Below are 24834 nucleotides of genomic sequence, written 5' to 3' on the forward strand. Positions count from 1 at the left end.
GAATGTATACTTACCATATGACCCCCTGGTCTCAGCCCTACATATTTACCCAAGAGATTTTTATGTACACAAAAGCACTAGATAGAACCTTTAAATACAATATCTATAGTAGCTTTATTCATAATTGTCCCAGACTGGAAACAACTCAATACGCAATGACTATTGGCTGATAAACGACTTTACAAAAGAAAATTGAAAGAGGCTGGCCAGGTGCTGTGGTACATACCTGTAATCCCAGGGGCTCGGGAGGCTGAGGCAGGAGGATCATGACTTCAAAGCCAGACTCAGCAAAAGTGAGGTGTGCTAAGCAACTCGATGAGACCCTGCCTCTAAATAAAATACAAAATAGGGTTGGGGATGTGGCTCAGTGGCCAAGGGCCCCTGAGATCAATCTCTGATACCTGCTCTCCCCCCACCAGTAAAAAAAGAAAATTGAAAGAGGCTAAAGAGATAATGACAATTAAATGTAATGCCTGACTCTAGACTTGATCTTGGAAAGGGATAAAATGCTATAAAGTACAATTTAAATCAGCTGACAAAGTTGGATTGCATATAGTAGATTATTATAGATCTGAATTTTACTGTGATAACTATAATGTTACTGTATAACAAAATGTCCTTATTTTTAGAAAATGCATACTAAATACATACTAGACTATTTAAAGGTCAAGGTCACAATATCTATAAATTACCTCTAAGTTGTTCAGGAAAAAAAATGTGTTTATGTACATTTTGTGTATGTGTGTGTGTGTGACAAATACATGTCATATACACAGACTGTGCAAGTGATAAAGCAAATGGGACTAAATATTAACAATAGGTGCATCTGGGTAAGGGGTTCAAAGTGTTTCACATTTATTTTTGTAATTTAAGAATAAGATTAGTTTAAAAATAAGTTAATATTCCATATATAATGTGTCTCTTAAAACTTATTAATGGAGGGATCCCTTCAAAAGACTTCTTAACTATTTGAATATGTCTCTTTTCAACTAAAAGACCTTAATTTACAAGGGAAATCATTTTTAGTTGATTGGGAGGATCAACTGGGATAAAATTCTTTCTGAGCACACTAATTTTCTCTATACCTCAAATGTTCTCCTTTCCCATCTCCCAACTCTTCAACTGTAATTAGTGAAAGCTACATCTGAGCAGGCTTCTTACTTTTCCAGTTCAAGCCACACTGGATAACTAAAAGCTCAGTGAGTGTCAGAAACAAAAAATTGTCTCAAGATGAGAATTTCACGTAAAATGAACTTCTACTAAGGTAAATCATTTCACTTCTTCACCTCAGATCTGGAAGTACAGATGGTGTGTTTGGACCAGTCAAAAACCCCTGGAGTTATTCAAAACAATACAGAGAAAAGAAGCAGCAGAATCCCCATGGTGAAAGTGAGGATTCAAATTGGCTAATAACCGGAGGAAGCTCAGGCGGGAGCGCAGCTGCCGTATCCGCATTCACATGTTTCGCGTAAGATGCTTTTATCTGTACTTTAAAACCCATCCAAATACAAATAATCACAAACCATATGCAAAACCCAGCAATGGAGCAGTTCATACCCTGGCATTTGAATTTCTTTTCAGTCAGCTATTTGTGTTCAAAAATCATATATCAAAATTATATCTTTTGAATATACTCAACTATATTTCACACTATGTGTTCTTTATACATTTAACTTTAACTTAAGATAATATTTAAACTCTATAATACCGGGTTTTCTTAAAAACCGGATTTTATGGATCTTACAGAATTAAGAATTGAGCATAAATGGACTTCATTGAATTTAATTTTTGAAATAATTTATTTTAACTTTTGCTCCTTAAAATATTTAGGTACTCCATTACTTTAATTCACTGCTGCTGAGCTGTTAGAAATGTTTTATCCTTCAGCAACATTTGACTTTAAAAAGAGAAGAAGTTCCTAATATATATCAATAGGATATTTAAAATATTATTTTCATAAATCTGGAACTAAAAACATATCATTAGGTAAATTTTTTTCAACTTTGTTGAGAGCTGATTCTATTTGTCATATTTTGTATTTTGTAAAGAATCCATCCATTTTTATTTTAAGTCCCATTTTTAAAGCATTTCTTAACCATCTAAAATATGGCTGCTATTTATTTTATCAGTCTCAGTTTAACCAAATTGAATGTGTTTCTTCAGTAATACTATATGTATTTTCTCTCTCCTTAATTATCCACTAAAATTAAGTTAAGTCCTTTCACAAACATTGTATTCAATAAATTATTTATATTTTTTTAGCTATAGAGCTTTAGCTTCTTCCATTATTTTTTTATTTAGTTTTCCTGAAATCTTGTTAACAAGTAGAACCATTTCATTTTATCTCTGTGGAATTTTATAGCATTACATTAATATTAATGAGAGTTCTGACAAGTTAGAATTGCAGGATTAGGTGCTTTTTTTCTATCCTCATCAGCCCACTTAGTGTTCATCTTTCTGAATGTGCTTTAAGAAGATGGCATTTTGACACATAATTCCTATGGAAATATAAGTTTTACTTTTACACAGCCGTCAGTGAATGCTAATAAGAGAATGTATCTTTTAAAATTGTGAAAGCAACAGTCTGATTTTATGGCTTAAATGGACTTGGTGAGAAAGGAAATATAAATTCCATTTTCTGCAGAGCACAAGTGTCATGTTATTGTTAGGAATGTCACTTAGCCCAATGCTTGACTTTAAATATAATCTGTAGAAGCACTGACCAAAAATAACTACAGATTGAATGTTCCAAACTGTAAAGTATTCTGTTTTGTTCCCCAACTCCTCTTGATTTGTTTCTTTTATCATAGTTTTTAAAACAGAAAGATTCTTGGAATAATACATAGCCTCTAAAAAAGAATGATAGGGCTATATGAAGTGACATGGAAAGTGATCCAAGATATATTGTTAAGTGAAAAATAAGTTACAGAATAGTATGTACAGTGTGACCCTGATTCAATTAAAATAATAATCACCTAGTATGGATATCAGTTATTACATGGAAGTATCTGGAGAAAAGTATGTTAAAGGTAGTAACAGGACTATTATAGGGGCTGTTTTAAGAGAAATTTTACTTTCTCTATCCTATAATTATATTTTAATTTTTGCAGTAGATAAGTACTATTTTTCTACTGAAAAACATTTTTTTCTGATATAATTGTTTAAAATTTCACTTTAATTATGATAAAATGCATATAAGATATGCCATCTTAACTATTTTTAAATGTGCAGTTCAGTCATGGACAAATAAAAACCCTTTTCATCTTGCAAAATGGAAACTCTGTAACCTTAACCCTCCTACCAATCCCTGGTAACAACCTTTCCACTTGCTGTCTGTGAGTATGATTACTCTAGGTACCTGGTATAAATGGCATCATACAGCATTTATATTTCTGTGACTGGATTGTTTCACCTAGCATAATATCCTCAAGGGTAGTTTTTTTGGTTTTTATTTTTAAATAATAAGAGCACATACTCTGTAGGTGGGTGGATAAAGGAATGAACAAGCACAAGTGGGCACAGTGGCACACAACTGTAATCTTAGCTGCTTGGGAAGCTGAGGCAGGAGGACCTCAGGAGTTTAGCAAAATAAAAGCCCTGTCTCAAAATAAAAAGGGCTGGGGATGTAGCTTAGTGGTAGAATACCACAGGATTCAGTCCCTAGTACTGCAAGAAATGGGAGGGAAAAAAAGGAATGAATAGTCCTTTTTCATAGTTGGAAATGCAAATACAAGTAAATGTGAAAAAATATTCAGTAATGTGCTTTTATAAAATTTTTAGTTATCAAGTTAGCAAAAATTTTTAAACTACTAGTGTTCAGTGATGGTACTGAAACATTAAAACAATTGGATTCACTCCAGTTGAGAATATGAATTGACAAAATCTTCCTGACAAGTTATTTGATCATATATATCACAAACGTACAACACGAAACAGATCCTTTTTATCCATTAACTCTGCTTTTTGGAAGCCAGCCTAAAACTAATCAGACATATGGGCAAATGTTTATGTTTAAAGATGTTCATTACAGTCATGTGTTACATAGTTATTATTTCAGTTGGAAACGACATAAATGTTTACATAAATTTGATCTCTTCGTGATTCTACGTAGGGTAGGAAAAGGGCTCTATCTGAATTTAGGTTGTAGAAGCATGCTATAAAACTGCCTTAATTTGATTTATTTTAAATATGAAGTAGCATCAAAGGAGGGTATAAGATTTGTATGTGTATCAATAGCAGGTTGTGCTTTAAAGTACTTGATAAAACATGTAATCACCAGTTTATATGATGGAATATTATATATACTTTAAATCTTTAGTAATTTTAATGACATAGTAAAAGGCTCAGGTAAGCAAAAAAAGAGATGGAAACTTATGATTACAGAATGATCTTAGCTATGATTTTAAAAAAATGTTTTTTTAAAACAGTTGAAGTTAATATGCCAAAATATTAACAGTGTTTGCTTCAGAATATTTAGTTATTTCTTTACAGTTTTCTATACATTATTAATTCTCTGAGTATGTATTACTTTTTATAATAAGGGGAAATGACACTGTAAAAATATACATTTAAAAGGATAGATACCAAATATAGTTAGAAATATGTCACTCTTCCATTTAAATTCCAGGGCTTTAGGATCAGATACTGGAGGATCAACCAGAAATCCTGCTGCCCACTGTGGGCTTGTTGGTTTCAAACCAAGCTATGGCTTAGTATCTCGTCACGGTCTTATTCCTCTGGTGAATTCGATGGATGTGCCAGGAATCTTAACCAGATATGTGGATGATACAGCAATTGTGTTGGGTATTTATATGATTCCATATCACTTGAAATTATTTTACTGTAAAACAATATATCTGTCACTCATAAGTGTTTCTCCTTACAGGTATACTGGCTGGACATGACCCCAAAGATTCTACCACAGTACAGGATCCTGTGAAATCATTCGTGCTTCCCAATTTGATAGATGTAAGCAAGCTATGTATCGGAATTCCAAAGGTAACTTGTTTCTTTCATCACTCCACAGAAAAACTGTCAAGTCAAATATACAGCATAGACTTGAGAGGCAATTGGTTGGATTTGAATTCCTGTATTGCCATTTTTATTAGCCATGTGACTTGAGTACATGACTTAAACCCAATTTCTTCATTTGCAAAACGGGATAATAAACATATTGACCTCAAGGAGTTGTGAGGATTAAATTAGATTATCATGTAAAACAAGGGTCTATAAACATTTTTTGTCAAAAGCTTGATAATAAATAATTTAGGCTTTGTGGACTAGACAGTGTTTTTAACTCAGCCGTTATAATAAAAAGCAGAGCCAGATATGGAAAAGAAAAAAGAAAACAAATAGTGAAAAAGTAGCCATAGAAAACATGTAAACAGAGTATGTCTACATTCTAATAAAACTTCTGTTATTTTTTACAATACTAGGGATTGAATCCAGGACTATGCATGTACTAGACTTGCATTCTACCATTGAGCTGCCTCCCCTTCCCTTTGTGATTTTATTTTGAGACAGGGTCTCACTAAGTTGCCCAGACAGCTTTGAACTTGGAGTCCTCTTGCCTCAGCTCCTGAGTCACTGGGATTGCAGGAATGTATCACCATACTCGGCTCTAATAAAATTTTATTTTCAAAACTAGCTTACTGGCCAGGTATAGCAGCTATAATCCCAGAGACTCTGGAGGCTGAGGAAGAGGATTATAAATTAGAGTCCAGCCTCAGCAATTTAGTGATACCCTCAACAACTTAGACCTTGTGTCAAAATGAAAAATAAAAAGTGCTGGGGACATAGATGAGTGGTAAAGCAACCCTGGCATCAATTCCCAGTAACATTCCTCCCCATCCCCTCCTCCCCCCTCACACATACACAATAGCTGACTGGTCACATCTGGTCCACAGTCCATGCTAATCCCTAATGTAAAACACTTAGCCCAAAGGCATTCCTTGCATATAGTAAACCTTATTAAATGTTATCTTTACTATTATTATTATCTCTCCTTCTACTATACCTATTACAGTAACAATTAAGTAAGTCATTATATTGTGGATATGATAATTTTAAATTACTGGCCTTTAAAAAAAAATCTAACAACATAGTAATGCTAAAAACCTTTCAAAAATCATTTAGAAAGATAAATTACCCAGCAGACTAAAAACGATTTCTCAATCTCAGCACAATTAGTATTTGGGACTGAATAATTTTTTGTTGTGGGTAACTATCCTTTACGTTGAGAGTTTAGCAGCATCCCTGGTCTCTTTACCCTTAGATGCCAAATAACATTCCTTACCTCTACCACAACACAACAACCAAAAATGTCTGTAGACATTACAAAATGTTTCTTGGTTGAGAAAAGGAGACAAAACTCGCCCCCAGGTGAGACCGATACTTTTGAGAAATGCTACTTTCTTTAAAGTCTTCCATTCAAGTGACCTTCTTTTAAAAGAATGAAAACTTACAGGCTTTAGAAGGAGACCTAGTTTAGAATCCTAGGATCCTCTACTAACCTGCTATATAACATTAGGAAAGTTACTTTTCTAGTTTCAACACTTTTCCTTCATAAATTCATAAAGAGAACTTTCAAAAAGCATCTAGCTGCATACCTGATACATAATGTACATTTAACAGATATGAATTCCCCAACTAGATCTCCAATTTTTTTTTTAAAAGAGAGAGAGAGAGAATTTTTAAATATTTATTCTTTAGTTTTCGGCAGACACAACATCTTTGTTTGTATGTGGTGCTGAGGATCCAACCCGGGCCACACGCATGCCAGGCGAGTGCGCTACCGCTTGAGCCACATCCCCAGCCCTAGATCTCCAATTTTTTAATTGTTATATCCAGCTCGTAATATTTAGTATTATGTTTTAAACAATCTTAGTTTGGTCTTTCTCGCAACCTGCCTGCAATATAATCCATTTTGCAAGGGAATTTCCAAAAGTCCTGGTATACAAATTTTTATAAAACTATTATCAGTGCTCCAGTTTCTGTATCTTGGCTTTTTCCTGTAAGGAATATCTTGTACCAGAATTATCAAGTGAAGTACGATCTCTCTGGTCCAAAGCTGCTGATCTCTTTGATTCTGAAGGAGCCAAAGTGATAGAAGTATCCCTGCCCCACACCTGTTATTCAATTGTCTGCTACCATGTATTGTGCACATCAGAAGTGGCGTCAAATATGGCAAGATTTGATGGGCTAGAATATGGTAAGATGGGTGGGGCTTTTTATTTTTGGGGGGGAGGGTGGGTACTAGGGATTGAACTCAGGGATGCTTCATCAATGAGCTACCTTCCCAGCCCTTTTTATTTTGAGACAGGGTCCCAGTACTTTGCCTAGTCTGGCTTTTAACTTGCGATCTTCCTGCCTTAGTCTTCCAAGTAGCTGGGATTGTAGGCATGTACCACAGTGCCTACAATCACAGCTTATGAAATTTGAAAATTTAACTTACAGTAATAAAAAATTATTGCCTGAGATAGTGTTAATGATTCAGAAAATTAATCAGTGAATCATTTTTCCTTATCATTTTAACATTGTACATATTCTATTCATCTTAAATGTCTCAGGATGTTCATTTCACTTCTTTGGACTTGAATATCTTAAAGGGATAGTATCTTGTATTTATGTGTTAAACTCATCTAATGTAGTGCCTGAAACATGGGAGGAGCTCATTAAATATTTGGACACTGGATAATGGATGGATGAGGGAGGAAGCAAATGAAATTTCTTTCTTGGTTATTTTCTTTTCCCTCCATGAGTCCTATGACTGATAGAGAAAAGGAACTAGTAAGGTCATGTTCCCTAAATTTCAGTATTTAAAAGTATGAATCTTTGCCAGTTTTTAGCCAAAACTTTACTTCTTTTGCAAGTATTGTATTTATCGTTTTTGTTTTCAGGCCACAGATGTGACATTAATGTGTCTACTGAAGCCATGTATGCTGCAACCAGAAGAGAAGGGTTCAATGATGTAGTTCGAGGAAGAATTCTCTCAGGAAACTTTTTCTTATTAAAAGAGTAAGACAATGAGTTTAAGCATTTTTCTCACTCTTGAAAGCTGAAGAATAAGGTAGTAGTATGTCTGTCAGGTTTTATAAGCCAAGATATTTACTAAAGAAATAAATTCCTTATGATTTGAATTAGAAAAGAACTACTTGTGGCACTTTTGGTTCCTAGTTATTTTTTTTTAAAAAATGTTTTTAATTGATGCACTAGCTAAATGATAGGTACAAACTAAACAGAAAGCCCTGGTTTGAGCTCCGATTTTAGCCTCATTACTTATCCTCTGGCTGTTATTGTGCATTGGCTTATTGTTAGAGTCTTAAACATAGACTTACAGTGTGATCTCTTGAAAAATTTATCTGTTTACTTCAAAAAAGAATTCCAAAATACTGTGACCCTTACTTAAATTTTCTCTAATGTAAGTTTATTCAAGATCTTGTGAATAGGATTCACAATAGATAGAGTCTAGAGGACGTGAGAAATATGAATAAGCAAGAATGGTTATTGTAATGAGTAGCTTTTTGAAGTTTTACTCCATGTATTCAAGGGCAGAAAGCATTTTATTCATCTGTGCATCCCCTCAAAGCCAAAGTTAAGATCATTTTTTTTCCAGATTACTTAATTATATCTCATATTAAAAGACTCTTTTCCATATTGACCAGACATTTGTAATGATGTAGGAGTAGGAAAAATGAAATATTGTGAAGAAGTTTTCTAAGCAGAGACTTTATTAAGGTAAAGATGTTACATTTGCCATGTATTACTGATTAGAATCATATTGAATGTGTCAAGACAAAAGTTGATTGATTGTATAGGTCACTGTAACAGCATTAAAAAATATCGAAGGAGAGAAGTTTGCAAGCTTCTTCCATGAATACCAGCTGGGGTTATTAAGAAAAGGAAGAATTACTGATAGTATCCGTAGCTTCTTGGATTGACTTGTTTGTTTTTTTGTTTTTGTTTTGTGGGGTGGGTAAAGGTGAACATGAGTGATAGAAAAAATGGGATTTGGGGCACTTGTTGTTTTTTGTCTTAAAAGTCAACTTGTATGTCCAGAAATAGAAAAAATCTTGGGCTGGGGATGTGGCTCAGGCGGTAACACGCTCGCCTGGCATGTGCGGGGCGCTGGATTCGATCCTCAGCACCACATTAAAAAAATAAAATAAAATAAAGATGTTGTGTCCACCGAAAACTAAAAAATAAATATTAAAATTCTCTCTCAAAAAAAAAGAAGAAGAAGAAAGAAAGATATAGAAAAAGTCTTAACATTTTTACTTCTGTGAGTTAGGAATCCCAGATTTATTTATTTATTTATTTTGCTGTACTGGGAATAAAACCCAGAGCTTTGTTCGTGGTAGGCAAGCACTCTGTCACTGAACTACACCCTCCACCCCTTTTTCATTTTGAGATAGGGTCTCCAGGCTGGTCTCAAACTTAAGATCCTTCTGTCTCAGCTTTTGGGGTAGCTGGGATTACTGGTGTGTACCATTGTGCCCAACTTTTTTTTTATTATTTGCATAAATATTTACTTTTGAACCACATTTAAGTCTACTTCTTGTTATCGTCTTCTATTTATTCCATGTGTTCTTTCTTTCTCTTAACCTCTTTTCCTGCCTTCTTTCATTAATCTATAAACTTTTATCTTAAAGAGATATTTTTAAAAATGAGGAAAAATAGGGCTTTTTGTTTTGTTTTGCTTTTTTGGTACCAAGGGCATTTAACCACTTAGCCACATCCCCAGACCTTTTTGTGTTTTATTTAGAGACAGGGTCTCCTTAAGTTGCTTAGGGCCTTGCTAAGTTGCCAAGGCTGGCTTTGAATTCATGATCCTTCTGTCTCAGCCTGAGCCACCAGGATTACAGGCATATACTCCCACACCCAGCCAAGAGTCATTTTATTTTCCTACATAATTATTTCTGGTGCTTTTCCCTGTGTTTTGTGTATCCAGATTTTCTTGTGTTATCATTTTATTTATGCCTAAAGAACTTCCTTTAACATTTCGTATAGTGTAGTCCTGCTATCAGTGAAATCTTTCAGCTTTATATGTTAAGGTTTTTGTTTTGTCTTTAATTTTTGAAAGATACTTTATTGGATATAAAATTCTAAATTGACATTAGCATTTTCCTTCAGTTCTTTAAAGGTTTTGTTCCACTGTGTTATGGCCTGCATAGTTTCTAGAGGTCTTATTTTTTTTTTTATCTTAGTTCCTTATGTATAATGTAACTTTGTTTGTCCCTCTGATTAGTTTTAACATTTTCACTTTACCATTGGTTTTTAGGAATTTAAGATGTGCCTTGGTGTGGTTTCTTGAATATTTCTTCTGCTTAGGTGTTCTTTGAACTTTTTGGATCTGTGTGTTTATAGTTTTAATAAATTTGGGGAAATTTTGACCCTTATTTCTTAATATATTTTTTCTGTCCTCTCCTCTGGGACACCATTTATATGTATGTTAATCTGCTGGTGTTGTCTCATGGCTCATTCCCCCAGTCTTTTTCTCTCTGTGCTTCCTTTTAGATAGTTTCCATTACAATTTTGAGATCCACCGATCTTTTCTTCTGTAGTATCAATGGTCTGTCAATCCCATCTGGTGTATTTTTCATTTCATATTTTGTCCTTTTAAGATCTAGAATTTCCAAGTAGGTCTTTTTATCTCTTCAGTTTCTTTTTCTTTTTTTTTTTTTTTTTGATACTGGGGATTGAACTTGGGGGCACTCAACCACTGACCCACATCCCAACCCTATTTTGTATGTTTGTATTTTGTCTCTATTTTGTATTTTGTCTCTCTGATTTGCTTAGCACCTCACTGTTACTAAGGCTGGTTTTTGAACTCATGATTATCCTGCCTCAGCCTGAGCTGCTGGGGTTATAGGCGTGCACCATCACACCTGGCTCTTCAGTTTCTTTATCATTTTGTTTTCTTATACCATCTTGAACATATAGAACATGCCTTTTTTATGTTCTTAGCTATTATTTCCAACATTTCTGTCATTTCTATTCAGATTCCTTTTTATATGAACTATTTTTCCCCCTCCTTATGAATCATGTTTCTTCTGCTTCTTTGTATGCCTAGACATTGAATTTTACATTGTCATGTGCTAGGTTTTTGTTGTTTCTTTTAAACAGTATTTAGATTAAGATGTGGTTACTTGGAATCTTTTGGATCCTTTCAAGCCTTCCTTTTAAGCTCTAATAGTGTAAATCCAGAAAACCTTTAGAGTAGGGCTAATTTAACTCTAAGGCAATATCCTGAAGATTTTCCCAGGTGCTGTGTGTATTTTGAGGTCTTTCCACTTTAGCTGTTAAGAACACACACTATTTCCAGCTCTGTTGAGCTTAGGAATTGTTTGACCTCCTGCTTTTTGATGATTCTTTCCTCAACTTTGGGGGTGTCTTCTTATTCATGCACAGGCCAATACTGGGCCAGAGACTTGAGGGAATCTTTCCACACATCTCTTACACTCTCTGTGTGCCACTCTCCAATTCAATACTGCCTTGAAAATTGCTGCTGGCTTTTTCTCCCTGAACTTCTGATTCATCCACCATGACTGTGTATATGTCCTTCCTCTCTGGACTAAGGCCTGAAAAGTACCTCCAGGCATTAAGCTGGGGAAACATTTGCCTCTCCTCTCAGTGCACTCTCTCCCAAATGCCCTGTACCTAATATCTGGAAATGGTTGTTTCACATATTTTGTTCAGTTTTGGGGTTAAGAAGACAGGATAAATCTCATCCCTGTACTCTATCATGTATGGAAGCAGTTCTATTTTTCAACTATTTTTAAAGTAGGAAGGGCCTGGGAACATTGACAAACACCCGTAATCCCAGAGGCTCAGGAGGCAGAGGCAGGAGGAGGCAAGTTCAAAGTTAGCCTTAGCAACTTAATGAGACCCTGTCTCAAAATTTTAAAATTTAGAAAAAAATGGGGGACTGGGGTTGTGACTCAGTGGGGGGTGAGCACCCTTGGTTCAATCCCTAGTACCAAAAAGATTAAATAAATGAAATGGGAAGGAAATTAATAGAAAATATTAGTTTTATAAAATTTGGGTTTGGGGAATGCTATTAATTTGTGTGTACTTGGAGTTGGTGCTGGGGCTCAAATCCAGGGCCTTGCTAGGCACATGCTAGGCAAGCAGTCTACCTCTGAGCTATATCCCCAGCCCAAATATAATATTTAAAACAACAACTCTTTGTTGTTGCTGTACAGTTTGTTTGGTTTGGTTTGATATAGTGTGGATTTAACCCAGGGGCACTTTACCACTGAGCTGTATCTCCAGTCTTTTTCTTTTTCATTTTGAGACAGGGTCTCACTGAATTGCTAAGGCTGCCTTTGCCTCTTAATAGCTGGGATTGTAGGCATGTGCCACCATGCCCCACATATTGTGTAAATTCCATGTGATACCTGTATTCATAGCTCTGTAGACACTGTAGTCAGATGGAGATAGTAAGGAATCTGCTTTTTACAGCACTCTGTAAATCTTTCTAGAGTAAGAAAGATTTCACATTTTTATCTCATTTTATTTGGTCCTTGGTGAGCCTGGAGATATTATATCCATTTTTACAGTAGAGGAAATTGAGGTTTAAAACAGTTCTTTTGTCAGCCTTCTTCAGTAACTTCAGAAGGATCTGAAAAGTTTTCTTTCCTTTCTTTGCTTCATTGACGTAAGATCGCTTTTATATGTAGCATTTATCCTAATCTTTTAGTAAATTAAGCATGTTTACTTGAATCTCATATCTTTACTCTCTAACTACACTATTCATGGATTTCAACACTGCATGCTTTTCCCAATTTCTGTTCATAGAACCTTCCTTCTAGGTGTGTTTCCCAGTGTCGAATTCAGAAAGCATACAAGAATCTTAAAAATTTGAGAGTCCTTATAATGAATCATTTTACAATAGATGAAATGAGACATTATAATAGAAAGAAGCTTGGGTGAGCCTCTAGAGACCTGTGTTCTTATCTCCTTTACCACTGCCTGGCTTTCTGACTTTTGGAAATTTATTTAATGGCTATGCACCTGATTTTCTTCACCCCCAAATGAATGTTCTTGTTTAGCAATGTCTCTGGAAGTACTGATATTTTGTGATTATATGTGTGAAATTGCACCTAGTTGTGAATTCTGATTGATTAAATGCCGGATGTATAAAGTTTCAAAGAAACAGCAGAGTTGAACAAAACTCACCTTTATGTGTTAAGAATCTTAATGATGCTCACTCATAAAAGCCAAGAAACCAGTGGTTCTCTAAGAAGCCTAATATAAGAGAAATGATTTTTAAAAAATGACGAAGTCCTTAAAGTATCATTTCTTTCCCCCACAGAAACTATGAGAATTATTTCATCAAAGCACAGAAGGTGAGGCGCCTCATTGCCAATGATTTTGTGAATGTTTTTAACTCTGGAGTGGATGTCTTGCTAACCCCCACCACCCTGCATGAGGCAGTACCATACTTGGAGTTTATCAAAGAAGACAACAGAACACGAAGTGCCCAGGATGATATTTTTACACAGGCTGTAAATATGGCAGGTGAGAGTCCCTCAAGAGTGTTTTGGTTTTCTTCAAATTCTTAGGCAGGTGCCCTGGTCTTCAATTTAGGTTCTAGCTAGATTGTTCCCATAAAGAAACAGCCTATCCTTCTGAAATACTTAGAAGTGTGTGTGCATGCATTCTTATGCACACAACCATATATACACACAAAAACACACAAACCTTCTGAACCGATATACTTTGTATTTTTTAACTTTTATTTTGAAAATACTAAAACCTTCAAAAAGTGAAAAATGATGATGTCATGAACATTGATATGCCGTTCTCCAGGATTCATCCTTGTTAACATTTTACCTCATTTTCTTTCTCTGTCTGTACACACACACACACACACACACACCTTTTAACTGAATCATTTTGAAAGTTTCAGATATCATGACACTTCACTCCTAAATAAGTTAGCATGAATCTTCTAATAATAAAGACATTCTACATAACCACAATTCCATTGACACACCTCAGAAAACTAACAATTCAGTAATAATCTGATTATACTTCTTATTCACATTTTCTTAGTTGTACCAAAAAAATTTCATATATTGTTTTTTTCCCTGGTCATATTGTATTTGTTTACAATAATCTTTTTAAAATCTAGAGCATCACCCCCCATGTCTGATGTTTTTACAACCATATCAGGCTCTGTTATAATTTTTTTCAATCATCAAACGTGTAGAAAACTTAAGAAAAAGGAAAGTCTATTTTATTTACCCACATTTCTGGTGTCTACAATTAGTCTTCCTTCCTAAAGTATGAAGATTCTTTTAACACATTCTTCCTGTTTAGAGAAATTGTTTGAGCCATTCTTTTAAGATAGTTCCTGATGGCAGCAGATTGTCTCAGATTTGCAAAAATGTCTTAATTTCCCTTTCACTTTTGCAGACTCTTTTGCAGGAATAGGATTCTGGTTCACTGGTTCTTACCTTTGGCACAAGAAAATGTCATGCCACTTTCTTCTGTCCTGGTTAGTTTTTAATGAGAAATCATCCATCTTTAAAATGTTTTCTCTTAATAAGTTTTTTGTTTTTTTGAAGAGTTCAGTCTACTTGTCCTATAGGATACCCCATTCACAATCTGGATTTCGTCACATTGTTTCTTTCTAATTGGGTCAAGTTAAACATTTTTGGCACAAACAGTACACACTTTTCATATCAGGAAAGAGTTACTATCATTTTGTCCCACTTGGTTAAGTAGATAAGGTACGTTTTTCCTTTTATGATTTGTAAGCAACTTATGAAGTAATACTCTTGGGACCATGTGAATATCTTCTTCCCCAATAACCTTGAACCCAGTTTTAGCATCCATTTATTAACTAGCAGACTTCTCTATATAAGAGCTTTCCTCTTTTTAAAAAACTGAATGTATTATAAACAATTATTGTCATTGTTTTTGATACTTGAATTGTCCTAAATTTAGCCAATAGGGATCCCTTCAAGTTATAGGTGTTCTTTAAACCCTTTCCCATTTTTTAAAAACTTTTTTTAATGGCATAACAGGATATTCTGTGATCTTGTACTTTTTCTGCTTCAAACCTTAAATTCAGACTACCATTCTTATCTAATGGATGGGAAAAAATTCCAAAGCTCAACAACAAACTCTGTTGGCAAGACTGTAGGCAAAGAAGACGTATTTTTTCTGATGGGAATTCAAATTGGAACAGCTACTTTGAAGTGGAATTTCTAATAACACATTCATTTATCCTTTGATGAAGCAATCCCTCTTTATCTAAGAAACTTTCAAGAATAGCAAAAAGCATGTACACAATTATTATATACTGGGGCATTATATGAAATAGCTGAATATTAAAAACAACCTAAATGCCCAATCATAGAAGACTGGTTGAATGAATTATGGCAAAACCACATAGTGGAATCCTATACAGGTATAAAAAAGAATGAAGGTCTCTATAAACTGAAAGAATGATTTCTAAGACCCATTATTAAGTAAACAAAGCATCGTGCAAAATACAGAGTATAGTATTTATTTTTTTAAACTTTATTCTGCTTTTACCTCCTAGCACTAGAAAATAGAAGATGTCTCTGTTTCTTAAGATGGAGAATTAATCAACTAATGGGTTTCTTCTTTTCCTCAGGATTACCTGCAGTGAATGTCCCTATGGCCCTCTCAAGCCAAGGGTTGCCAATAGGACTGCAGTTTATTGGACGTGCATTTTGTGATCAGCAGCTTCTTTCAGTGGCTAAATGGTTTGAAAAACAAGTACAGTTTCCTGTTATTCAACTTCAGCAGCTCATGGATAATTGTTCATTAAGCCTTGAAAATGAAAAGTTAGCTTCTGTTTCTCTGAAACAGTAACGATAAATGTATCATGCAAATTAAAATGACTTAAAGATTCTAACTCAAGAGAATCAAATGATCTTGCTCAATTCTTGTAATTAGGTTCATTGTTAACACAGTCATTGCCTGGAATCATTTTTAAAATTCCTCTGATGTAATTAATTAATTATAATAATCTGTCTACATTTATTAAATATCTGATAAGTATAAAGTACAGGATTTCTACTATAACGCCAGATATATATTCCTGAAAAACAGTACATTCTGCAAAAATGTTCATTAAAAAGAACAGAATTTATAGTAAAAATAAGCTTAGGAAAAAACCTCTCAAAACACGTATCTTTATAACTAAAGCACTAACAAAAACGGTAGTTGTACCTCTGGAGATAACCTACATGACCTCTCCTCAAGCAGTAGAGGCTGCTTGAGGGAGCGTTAAAAACCACACAAAAGCAATCAAGCAATATATTTTCTTTTGAGTACTGTACAAAGCAGGTGGGAGAGAAGTTCTGCTCATAGGAGGAAGTGCAACCCACCAGGACCCAGAGTCATGCAAAACTTTGGGGGATGCCTCTCTAGGGAGGAGCCCCAGGTGCAGACACTCCGTTTATTTCTCTAAGAATAGAACTAAAGTGACCGAGAATTTTTTTCCCTTTCTTTCTTACCGTTAAATTTTTACTTCTGCTATCCCAGAGCCTGTGCTTAGGAGCCAGAACAACTCCGTGCTGTGTTGAGTTTATTCTATTTACTGATCACACCTGAGCTTGTTGAGGTCTTAGAAACATTTGTTGTAATCTATCAGACCATATTGGACTAGAAAGTTGGTAATGGCGGAGCATGGTTTTAGTGAGAAAGATTCAAAATGTGTAAGTTAACATATCATTTGAAACACTTGCAGATCATCTGGTGAGGATGCCAAAGAGGCCCTGGCAAGAGCCTGCTTTACCCAGATTCTCTCTTCCTCATAGTTTCCTAATCCTCTTGACTGTCTTTATAAATTTTCTCTATTTCTCTTGAGCCCAAAGAGACTTAATGATGATTTGTATTCAGTATTTGTCCAAATCTAATGGAAACCAATGTCTACTCACTATGAAGCTTCATTTTTAGATATCTTTATTTTTGCTAGGACACCGCTGTCATCTCAGGTTCATCAGACTTTCTGACTTGGCACTTACATATTTTTTGATAAATGTAGAAAACTGAATTATTTAATAAAGTCACTTTATTAAGAAAAAATTCTTTTCTAAATATAAAGTACATGAGGAAAAAAATAAGAGAACCACTAGAATGTTTTATCAAAGGAATTTGATCTGCCTGTAACTTCTTATTAATAGTTTTCCCCTCCCTGAGATCCTCCCACTATCAAATGATCCGATACACACACACACATATACACACTTTTTATGCTGGGTTCTCTATATTACTAATTTTGACTCCAAATCCCTGAAAGAAGAAGTCTATAACAGAAAATTACATTGTAGTTGGCTCTCCATATCCATGGGTTCCTCCTCTCCAGGTAAATCTAACCATGGGTCAAAAATACTCAGAAAAAAAGAATTTTAGAAAGTTCCAAAAAGCTGAACTTGAAAGCTTTGGCTTGCATGGAGTACTTCACTGAATCCATGCAGATAAAGTGACAGGTAGGTACTGTATTAGGACATATAATCTAGAGATGATTTAATATACCTAGGGTGGTTTGTGTCGATTATAAGCATCTTGGACATTTTATATAAGGGACTTGAGATCCATTGGTTTTGGAATCTGGTGATCCTAGAGCCAGTCCACCTGAGACACTGAGGAAGCCATCTAGTTGAAGGAGTTAATATGATGTAAAATGCAAACAAATAATCTTTGTCCCAATCTATTTTTAATGTATGTGTAATTTGAAATGAAAACTCTTCAAAGAATATTTACTGTTGTTCCCATATCTCAATTTGAGCTGATGATTTGAATCTGTAAACAGGGAAGTGCAACATTTACTGTTCACATGTAATAATATCAAACTAGTATGAAAAATACCTAATTTGTGTTTCTCCTCCATCTTGACCCTAAATCTAATAGACCTCATTTTGCTAAGTCACTGGAAATTCAAGTGACAAAAATTCTGTGCCTCACCTAATTAACCCCTGAAATTATCAGCAACAGAGTGCTTCTGGAAGGTAAAGGTGGCTTCAAGTGTAAGATGAATCATTGTTTATAAGACCAAATGAAGCAGACAAACAGAAAAGAGAAAAAGTTATGCCAGGGTAAAAAAAATGTGGTGCAGTCACAGAACTTGGCATTCTGATACCACACAGAGTCAGAGGAGCAAATGAGAAAACCAGTGTTCCCTGTAAAGCCAGGCGAACTGTTACCAAGAAGGTCGCTTGAAACCAGGAGGTGGAATGTTCCCTATTTGACATCACATCCTTTGTTATGACAATGAGCTTGGGCCATCTAGAAAAAAGCAGGATAGTACAGAAGAAGAGTTTCTTTAAAAAAAAAAAAAAAAGATTTCTATTAGGAAATAAATTGTAACTTCTGACATAAGCAAGTATCTTCAGAATTTTAGAATAACCTGAAGGACAGTGAAAAGAAGAGGGTTGGTTCCAATTTTTCAATCAGTAGACTCAGCAAGCTTTGTCACATTCTGTCACATTTGAAGCAGGGAGTAAAATACTTTTTTTTTTTTCTTTTTACTGCTGATTAAACTCAGGGATCCTCTACCACTGAACTAGATCTCCAGCCTTTTTATTTTATTTTTAGTTTTGAGACAGGGTCTAGCTAAATTGCCAAGGTGGGCCTCAAATTTGCAGTCCTCCTGCCTCAGCCTCCATAGTTTCTGGGATTACAGGTGTGCCCCCCTACACCCAGTGACAAATAACACAATCTTAAAACTAGCTTTTATTATAAACATTTATTTATTCATTACTCTAACCTCCTTTCTTTTCTTCAGATATAATGATCTATACCAAGCCAAATGCATGTTGAGTAAGCCTTGGGTACAGTTTATTCACTGTGTTCAGAAACATCAGAAGCAGTTTAATAAAGAAGGCCTTCCTTTGTTCATAACTGAAGCAGCATGTACACTAGAACAGAAACTGAAATTTTGATAAAAGCAAATAATATAGGTAAAAGTAATTACTACAGCGTTTTATAGGGGCTTTTAAAATTTACTTTTCTTTATACTTCCATGGGATATAAATCCACAAGGATTTTAGGCAGTTTCTTAAAAATGTTATTATGAAGGTATAAAAGTGAACAGTTGGAGGAAATCAGTGAAGCAAAGCAATAGTAAAGGCGAGGAAGAAATTTATACTTCTTGGTTATAAAACCAGGACAAAGATGAAAAGCAAAAATGCTTGTGAAGGTACCTATGCAGATGCTAAGGCTGTAGTGTGATAAAATGGGGCATTTCTACTGGGGTAAACTCACTAGATTTAAAAATCAGACAAACCTGAGTTTGAATCCTATTACTGCCATTTGTGAGCTGTGTAACTTAGCTTTAGTATCTTCATCTGTAAAATAAAGGTAACATCTCTTCCATGGAGTAAGATTAAATTTAAATGGTGCTCTCAAAGTACCTGGCATGATCCCGGACAAAACAGGCAGTCAATAACTTGAAACTATACATCAGTGCATGCAATCATGAATTTAACTCATTTTCTTACAGAGATCTTATGGTAAACTAATGGCATATGACACTCCTGTAATTTACTAAATGCTTTTCTAGAGACCAACCTCCCCAGTGATTTGGCTTCCTTTGAAGATAAAGTTTAAAATATCTGAAAGAACTGCAGGACTGCACTTTTTTTTTTTTAATATTTTCCATGAACTTTTGATTTAAAAAATAGGCTACCGATCTGGAGGTCTTCAACAGCACTTGGACTCTGACAATCAAATGAAGCGTGGGATTGACTGGCTCCTTTAAGAACATAGACCCTGCTGGGCTCAAGCAGTAGAGCGTTTGCCTGGCTTGAGCAAGGGTTTAACCCCCAGTGCCGCAAAAAGAAAATAGGAAGTTTTTGCAAAAAGATAAAAGGAAGTGTCTTCAAAAATCGCCACACCATATTTCTGTGGGGAACTTTTTTTTTTTTTTGTAATGGGGATTGAAGCCAGGGGTGTTCTACCACCCCAGCCCTTTAATTTTCTTTTCAGACATAGTCTCAGTAAGTTGCTCAGGATGGACTCGAACTTAAGATCCTCCTGCCTCAGCCTCCTGAGTCACTGGGATTACAGTTGTGTGCAACTGTGCCTGACAGGAAAATGTTTTTGACAGAGCCAAGTTATTCCTCATAAAAATCAGTTTCATTCCAACATGCAGTCAGATAATTAAGGCTCCCAAATACTGTATCTCAGCTGTAATTATTTTAATAAGGGAAAATTGTAAGGTAGATGTTACCAACGGCCCACTTGTATATCCATCAAGGAAAAGAAGTTAATGAAGTACCCAGGGGACATCTAATTGTAAGCAATTTCACTCCTTGGTGTGACTTCCTAGATAAATTAGTTGCAAGATGGGCCTGCAGGTTACCTACTCACCAAAACGATAACTGACAATGTTAGCAAGTTCACTTAGCAGGACCGACTGTCTATAGAAGCTAATCATACATAATACTTATCATTCTGCTTTGTATGATAAGTTCACACATCTAAATTATCCAAAACTGGTTTCAAGTCATTAGCATACAAACTAAAAGGAAGTAAGCCTAGAATTCAGAATTTGAAGACTTACCAAGAATCCCGGATATTCGAATTCTAATACAGTATCAGAACCATTCTAAAGGCAAGCATGTAAAAAATCTACGTCTTTTAAAATTATGTGCAAATTATTTTCTTAGGATGCTACTTTATTTCTCCATGGAAACAGCCACTAGAATGCAGGTAATTGGTGCAGAATTTAGATAGTGCTAATGGTAAAAGAAACGAGATACTAAAAGTGAAAATCAGAAAAAAAAAATAGAGCTTAATTGGATTGGAGGATACAGGAGAAAGAAGGGAGTAAAGAATGATTTTTATCCTGGGAAATGTTCACAACTTGATGAATGATGTTACCGTTAATAAAAAGGGAAAGAAAGCAAGAATAATTTGTAGGTGCTGAAGATGAATTCTATAACCAATGGAAATGCCAATAGGGAGAATAGGCAATTAAGTAAGATGGTGTTTGGGGAATCAAGGGGTAGATAATGAAGTCTTTATATTGGGTTTCTTTCTCCCCAATGTTTTATTCAAAAGTTTCACATATAATGCAGTGAACACCCACACACCCACCACTTGTATTCTACTATTAACATTTTAAAATATTTGCTTCATCATGTAACTGTACCTCTATTCATCCATTAACCTACTTTATTATTTAAATATGTACCTCAAAGTACACTTTTCTAACTAGTATGGCATTCCTATTATTAACTTGAATTCAATAAGTTTATGGGTTTTTATGTGAAATTGATATACAGTAAAGTGCACAAATCTTAAACGTACATTCCCTGAGTTTTGGCAGATGCACTCATCTGGTAACCCAAAGCCCTATCAATTCTGTCACCCCAGCAGATTTCCCGATGCCCTCTCCTATTCATCTCTTCCCTTGTCCCTCCAGAGGAAACCACCTCTTCCAGAAATTTTTCCCAGCACAATTTAGTTTTGCTTATTCTATATATAACTTTGTATATCATTAAAAGATGATTAGGGAATTGCAAGATTTCAGCTTTTGAATTTGATTTAAATTGTTTTATCAGGGTTTTCTTTTACTAATTACAAAGGCATGTTCTGAAAGATTAGAGAAAAGATAAAAATCACTTGTTAGTTAGACAAAATAAATTTGACCGAATTTATTTAAGAAAAGAACAGTTCATGAATCAAGCAGCACGTGGAACCAGAAGAGGTCTGGAGGACTCCCCCTGCAGCAGAGCATTGGGTTTCCATAGGCTGAACCCAGAAGCAAAGTCGGGAAATCACCTACCTGATGGCCTCCAGTGAGGCTTCTGCCTTATGTGGGCTTGGTATGAAGCTTCTACCTTATTGGAGTATGTTCTGAAGGGAGATCCCTAGATACAGAACTAGCTGACTGGTTGCCTGCAATTGGCTGAGGGTCTTTTTTAAAATCAGGTTTATTGTAAGAATTGTTTCTGAGTTAAGTTCTTATATGCTTATTTAGCAGCTCTGGGTACAGAAGGAACCCATGCCAAAGACCTTCCTGTGTTGTTTAACAGTGTGCATAAATGGATGTAGTTATATGTATTTTATTGATAAAACTGGTGTCAGACTTAGCAGTTGTCCAACCGTCACCACTAGATTCCAGAACTTTTCCCTTAACCCACAAAGAAGATCCATACACATCAACAGTCACACCCCATGCCCCTCTCCTCCCGGTTCCTGGCAACCTCTGATGTACTTTCTGTGTCTATGAATTTGCCTATTCCAGAAATTTTATACAAATGGAATCATTCAGCATGTGACTTTTTGTGCCTGGCTTATTTTGCTTAGCACAATTTGTTCCAGGTTCATCCACATTGTACCATATATCAATTTCTCATTTTTTATGGCCAAGTAATATTCCAATGTGGACATATATTACACTGGGTTTATTCACCATCAGTTGATTGGCATTTAGATTGTTTCCAAGCTTTTACCATTAAGAATAATGCTGCTCGGCTGGGGTTGTGACTCAGTGGTGGAGTGCTTGCCTCACATGCATGAGGCACTAAGTTCGATCCACAGCACCACATAAAAATAAAATAAAGATATTGTGTTCACCTAAAACTAAAAAATAAATATTTTTTTAAAAGTATGCTTCTGTTGTAACAGTGCCCCAATGAAATTAAAAGTCCCACGTTGTTTGCTCCCACAATTTACTAGTTGTTATTTTCTCAATGGGAGATTAAAAAAAAAAAAAAAAAACTTGCCCACCAAGTATAGATGGTGGCAGCAAGGGTTGAAAAACAGGAACTGTGACCTCTTCTCTGGTTACACAGCTTAGCTAAGTCTACATGTGTATATTTCCCAGCTTTTCTTTTTATGAGTTATAACCACTTTTTTAAGACCAGTGGAGATTGATTATCTTCTCCCCAGTTTTGTCCAAACTGCATTAAATTCATTTTTCCTTTTACATCATTTGCTTGTTTTTTATGCAGGTGGGCAACTGAATGCAGCCAGCTAGAATCAGGCAGGTTCTCTGGCTTTGCTGCTAACACTACAGACCTGTGTATACAAGTGTTCTGTGAACACATTTTCATTTTCTTGGATAGGTACTTAGGTGTGGAATTGCTGGATCACATGGTAACTCTGTATCTTTTATTCTTTTTTTTTTTTTTCTGTGCTGGGGATGGCACTCAGAGCCTTATGCAAGCACCCTATTACTGAGCTATATCCTTTGGGCCATATATTTAGTTTTTCTGAAGAATTGCCAAGCTGTAGCATCATACATTCCCACCAATAATATATGAAACTCCCAGTTTGTTGACATCCTTGCCAACACTTTTTGTTGTCTGTCTTTATGATTCTACCCATCCCAGGGGGTATGAGTAGCACCTCACTGTGGTTTTGATTTACTTTTCTCTAATGACTAATGAAGTTGAGTATCTTTTCATGTGCTTACCAGACATTTATATTCTTCAGAGATTCCTTTGCTCATTTTAAAATTGGGTCGTCTTTTTACTGTTGCATTTAAGAGGTTTTTAAATACAGATGGCTCCCAACTTAGTATAATTCCTCTTAATGATTTTTAATGTTATGATGCTGTGAAGATGATATGCATTCAATAGATGATAGACCAAATTTTGATTTTGAATATTTTTTTTAATTTTGAACTTTCCTGGAGCTAGCGATAGGAACTATGCTCTTGAACTTGTGCTCTCTCACTCTCCCCCTCTCCCCCTCTCCCCTGCTCCCCCTGTCCCTGTCCCCGTCCCTCTTCCTCTCTCTCAATTCTGGGCAGTGTGGGCAGTGGCAGTGAGCTGCAGCTCCCACTCCACCATGCAAACATTGGAGTGTTTCTGTCTGGAAAGCTTAACTTCTATACAAGTGGTAGGCTTCCCCTAACATGTAGTTGAAATTATGCTTATGAGAAGGGTGTGTGAAGAGAAAGATGTGAATTCACTTCCAGGCCCAATTTCTTCATGCTACCTGAAACTCTTTCTTTACCATCCATTCAAGAAAGCAAACCAGTTGGGCTAGAATATAGTTCAGTGGTAAAGCACTTAGATTCTATCCTGAGCACCACAAAAAACAAGAGGATGAAAGAGAAAGCAGGCTCATGATTTAAGGACTGTGTTGCTAACTATGATGTTCAGTAAGTTAGGTTTCCATGTAACAATATTTCCAATTTACAATGACTTTAATCAGGATGTAAACCCATCTTAAGTTGAGGAATGTGGGCGTTGTGTGTGTGTTTCAAATATAAATCCCCTATCAGATATATGGTTTGCAATTATTCTCATTCTGTGAGATAAAGATTTTTCTTAAAAGCTGGTAGAGTTTTTTTCTTTGGAATAAGTTCATTGATCCATTTTTGCTTTTGTGGCTCTTGCCTTTCAAGTGGTATATGCTAGTAAATGATATGTGGAAGGAATCTAACTTTTCAAGTACCAATCAACCCAATACCTATCCACACTATTTTTATAATCCAAATGCTTATTCCTACTTAAGTTTGATTTGGAGGCCACTGTTCCATCTATGTTGGTTTTTCTTAAGGTAACCTCAAAGTAGCCTGAGTGTAACATCCAAAAGAAAAGTGATATCCACAGTTTTGCTTCTTCCACCTTTACATAAGCAGGTATTTTGCACTCTGAAGATTTTAGTAAATGTTGATAAAATCGAATTGAATTGGAAAAGAGTTGAAGGGGGAAGTGTGAATAGCACAGACCAGCCGATACTGTGCTCTCTTCTCATTCTCATTGTTCCATTTGTGCTGAGGTCACCTCTGCTCTTGCCCAAACTGCTCTTTCCACATTTTCAATACAATCATAGTAATCATTGGTTTCCTTTATCAGATAATTTGAGTTCTCTCCACTTTCAGAGCCT

General features: G+C 35.4%; 1 protein-coding gene across 1 annotated transcript in view; it reads left to right on the forward strand.

Annotated features, from left to right (window-relative positions):
- Qrsl1 (glutaminyl-tRNA amidotransferase subunit QRSL1) overlaps positions 1 to 15900 on the forward strand; it is a 30099-nt gene extending 14199 nt beyond the window's left edge. Inside the window, exons 5-11 of the mRNA XM_015499778.2 lie at positions 1292 to 1468; positions 4628 to 4803; positions 4886 to 4998; positions 7018 to 7210; positions 7899 to 8016; positions 13316 to 13521; positions 15632 to 15900. Coding sequence (XP_015355264.1) covers positions 1292 to 1468; positions 4628 to 4803; positions 4886 to 4998; positions 7018 to 7210; positions 7899 to 8016; positions 13316 to 13521; positions 15632 to 15852 — 1204 coding nt within the window. The 3' untranslated portion in view covers positions 15853 to 15900. The remainder of the gene's footprint in view (positions 1 to 1291; positions 1469 to 4627; positions 4804 to 4885; positions 4999 to 7017; positions 7211 to 7898; positions 8017 to 13315; positions 13522 to 15631) is intronic.
- The last annotated feature ends 8934 nt before the right edge of the window (positions 15901 to 24834 follow it).

Source organism: Marmota marmota, unplaced genomic scaffold (genome assembly GCF_001458135.2).
Source record: "Marmota marmota marmota unplaced genomic scaffold, marMar, whole genome shotgun sequence".
Lineage (NCBI taxonomy): Eukaryota > Metazoa > Chordata > Mammalia > Rodentia > Sciuridae > Marmota > Marmota marmota.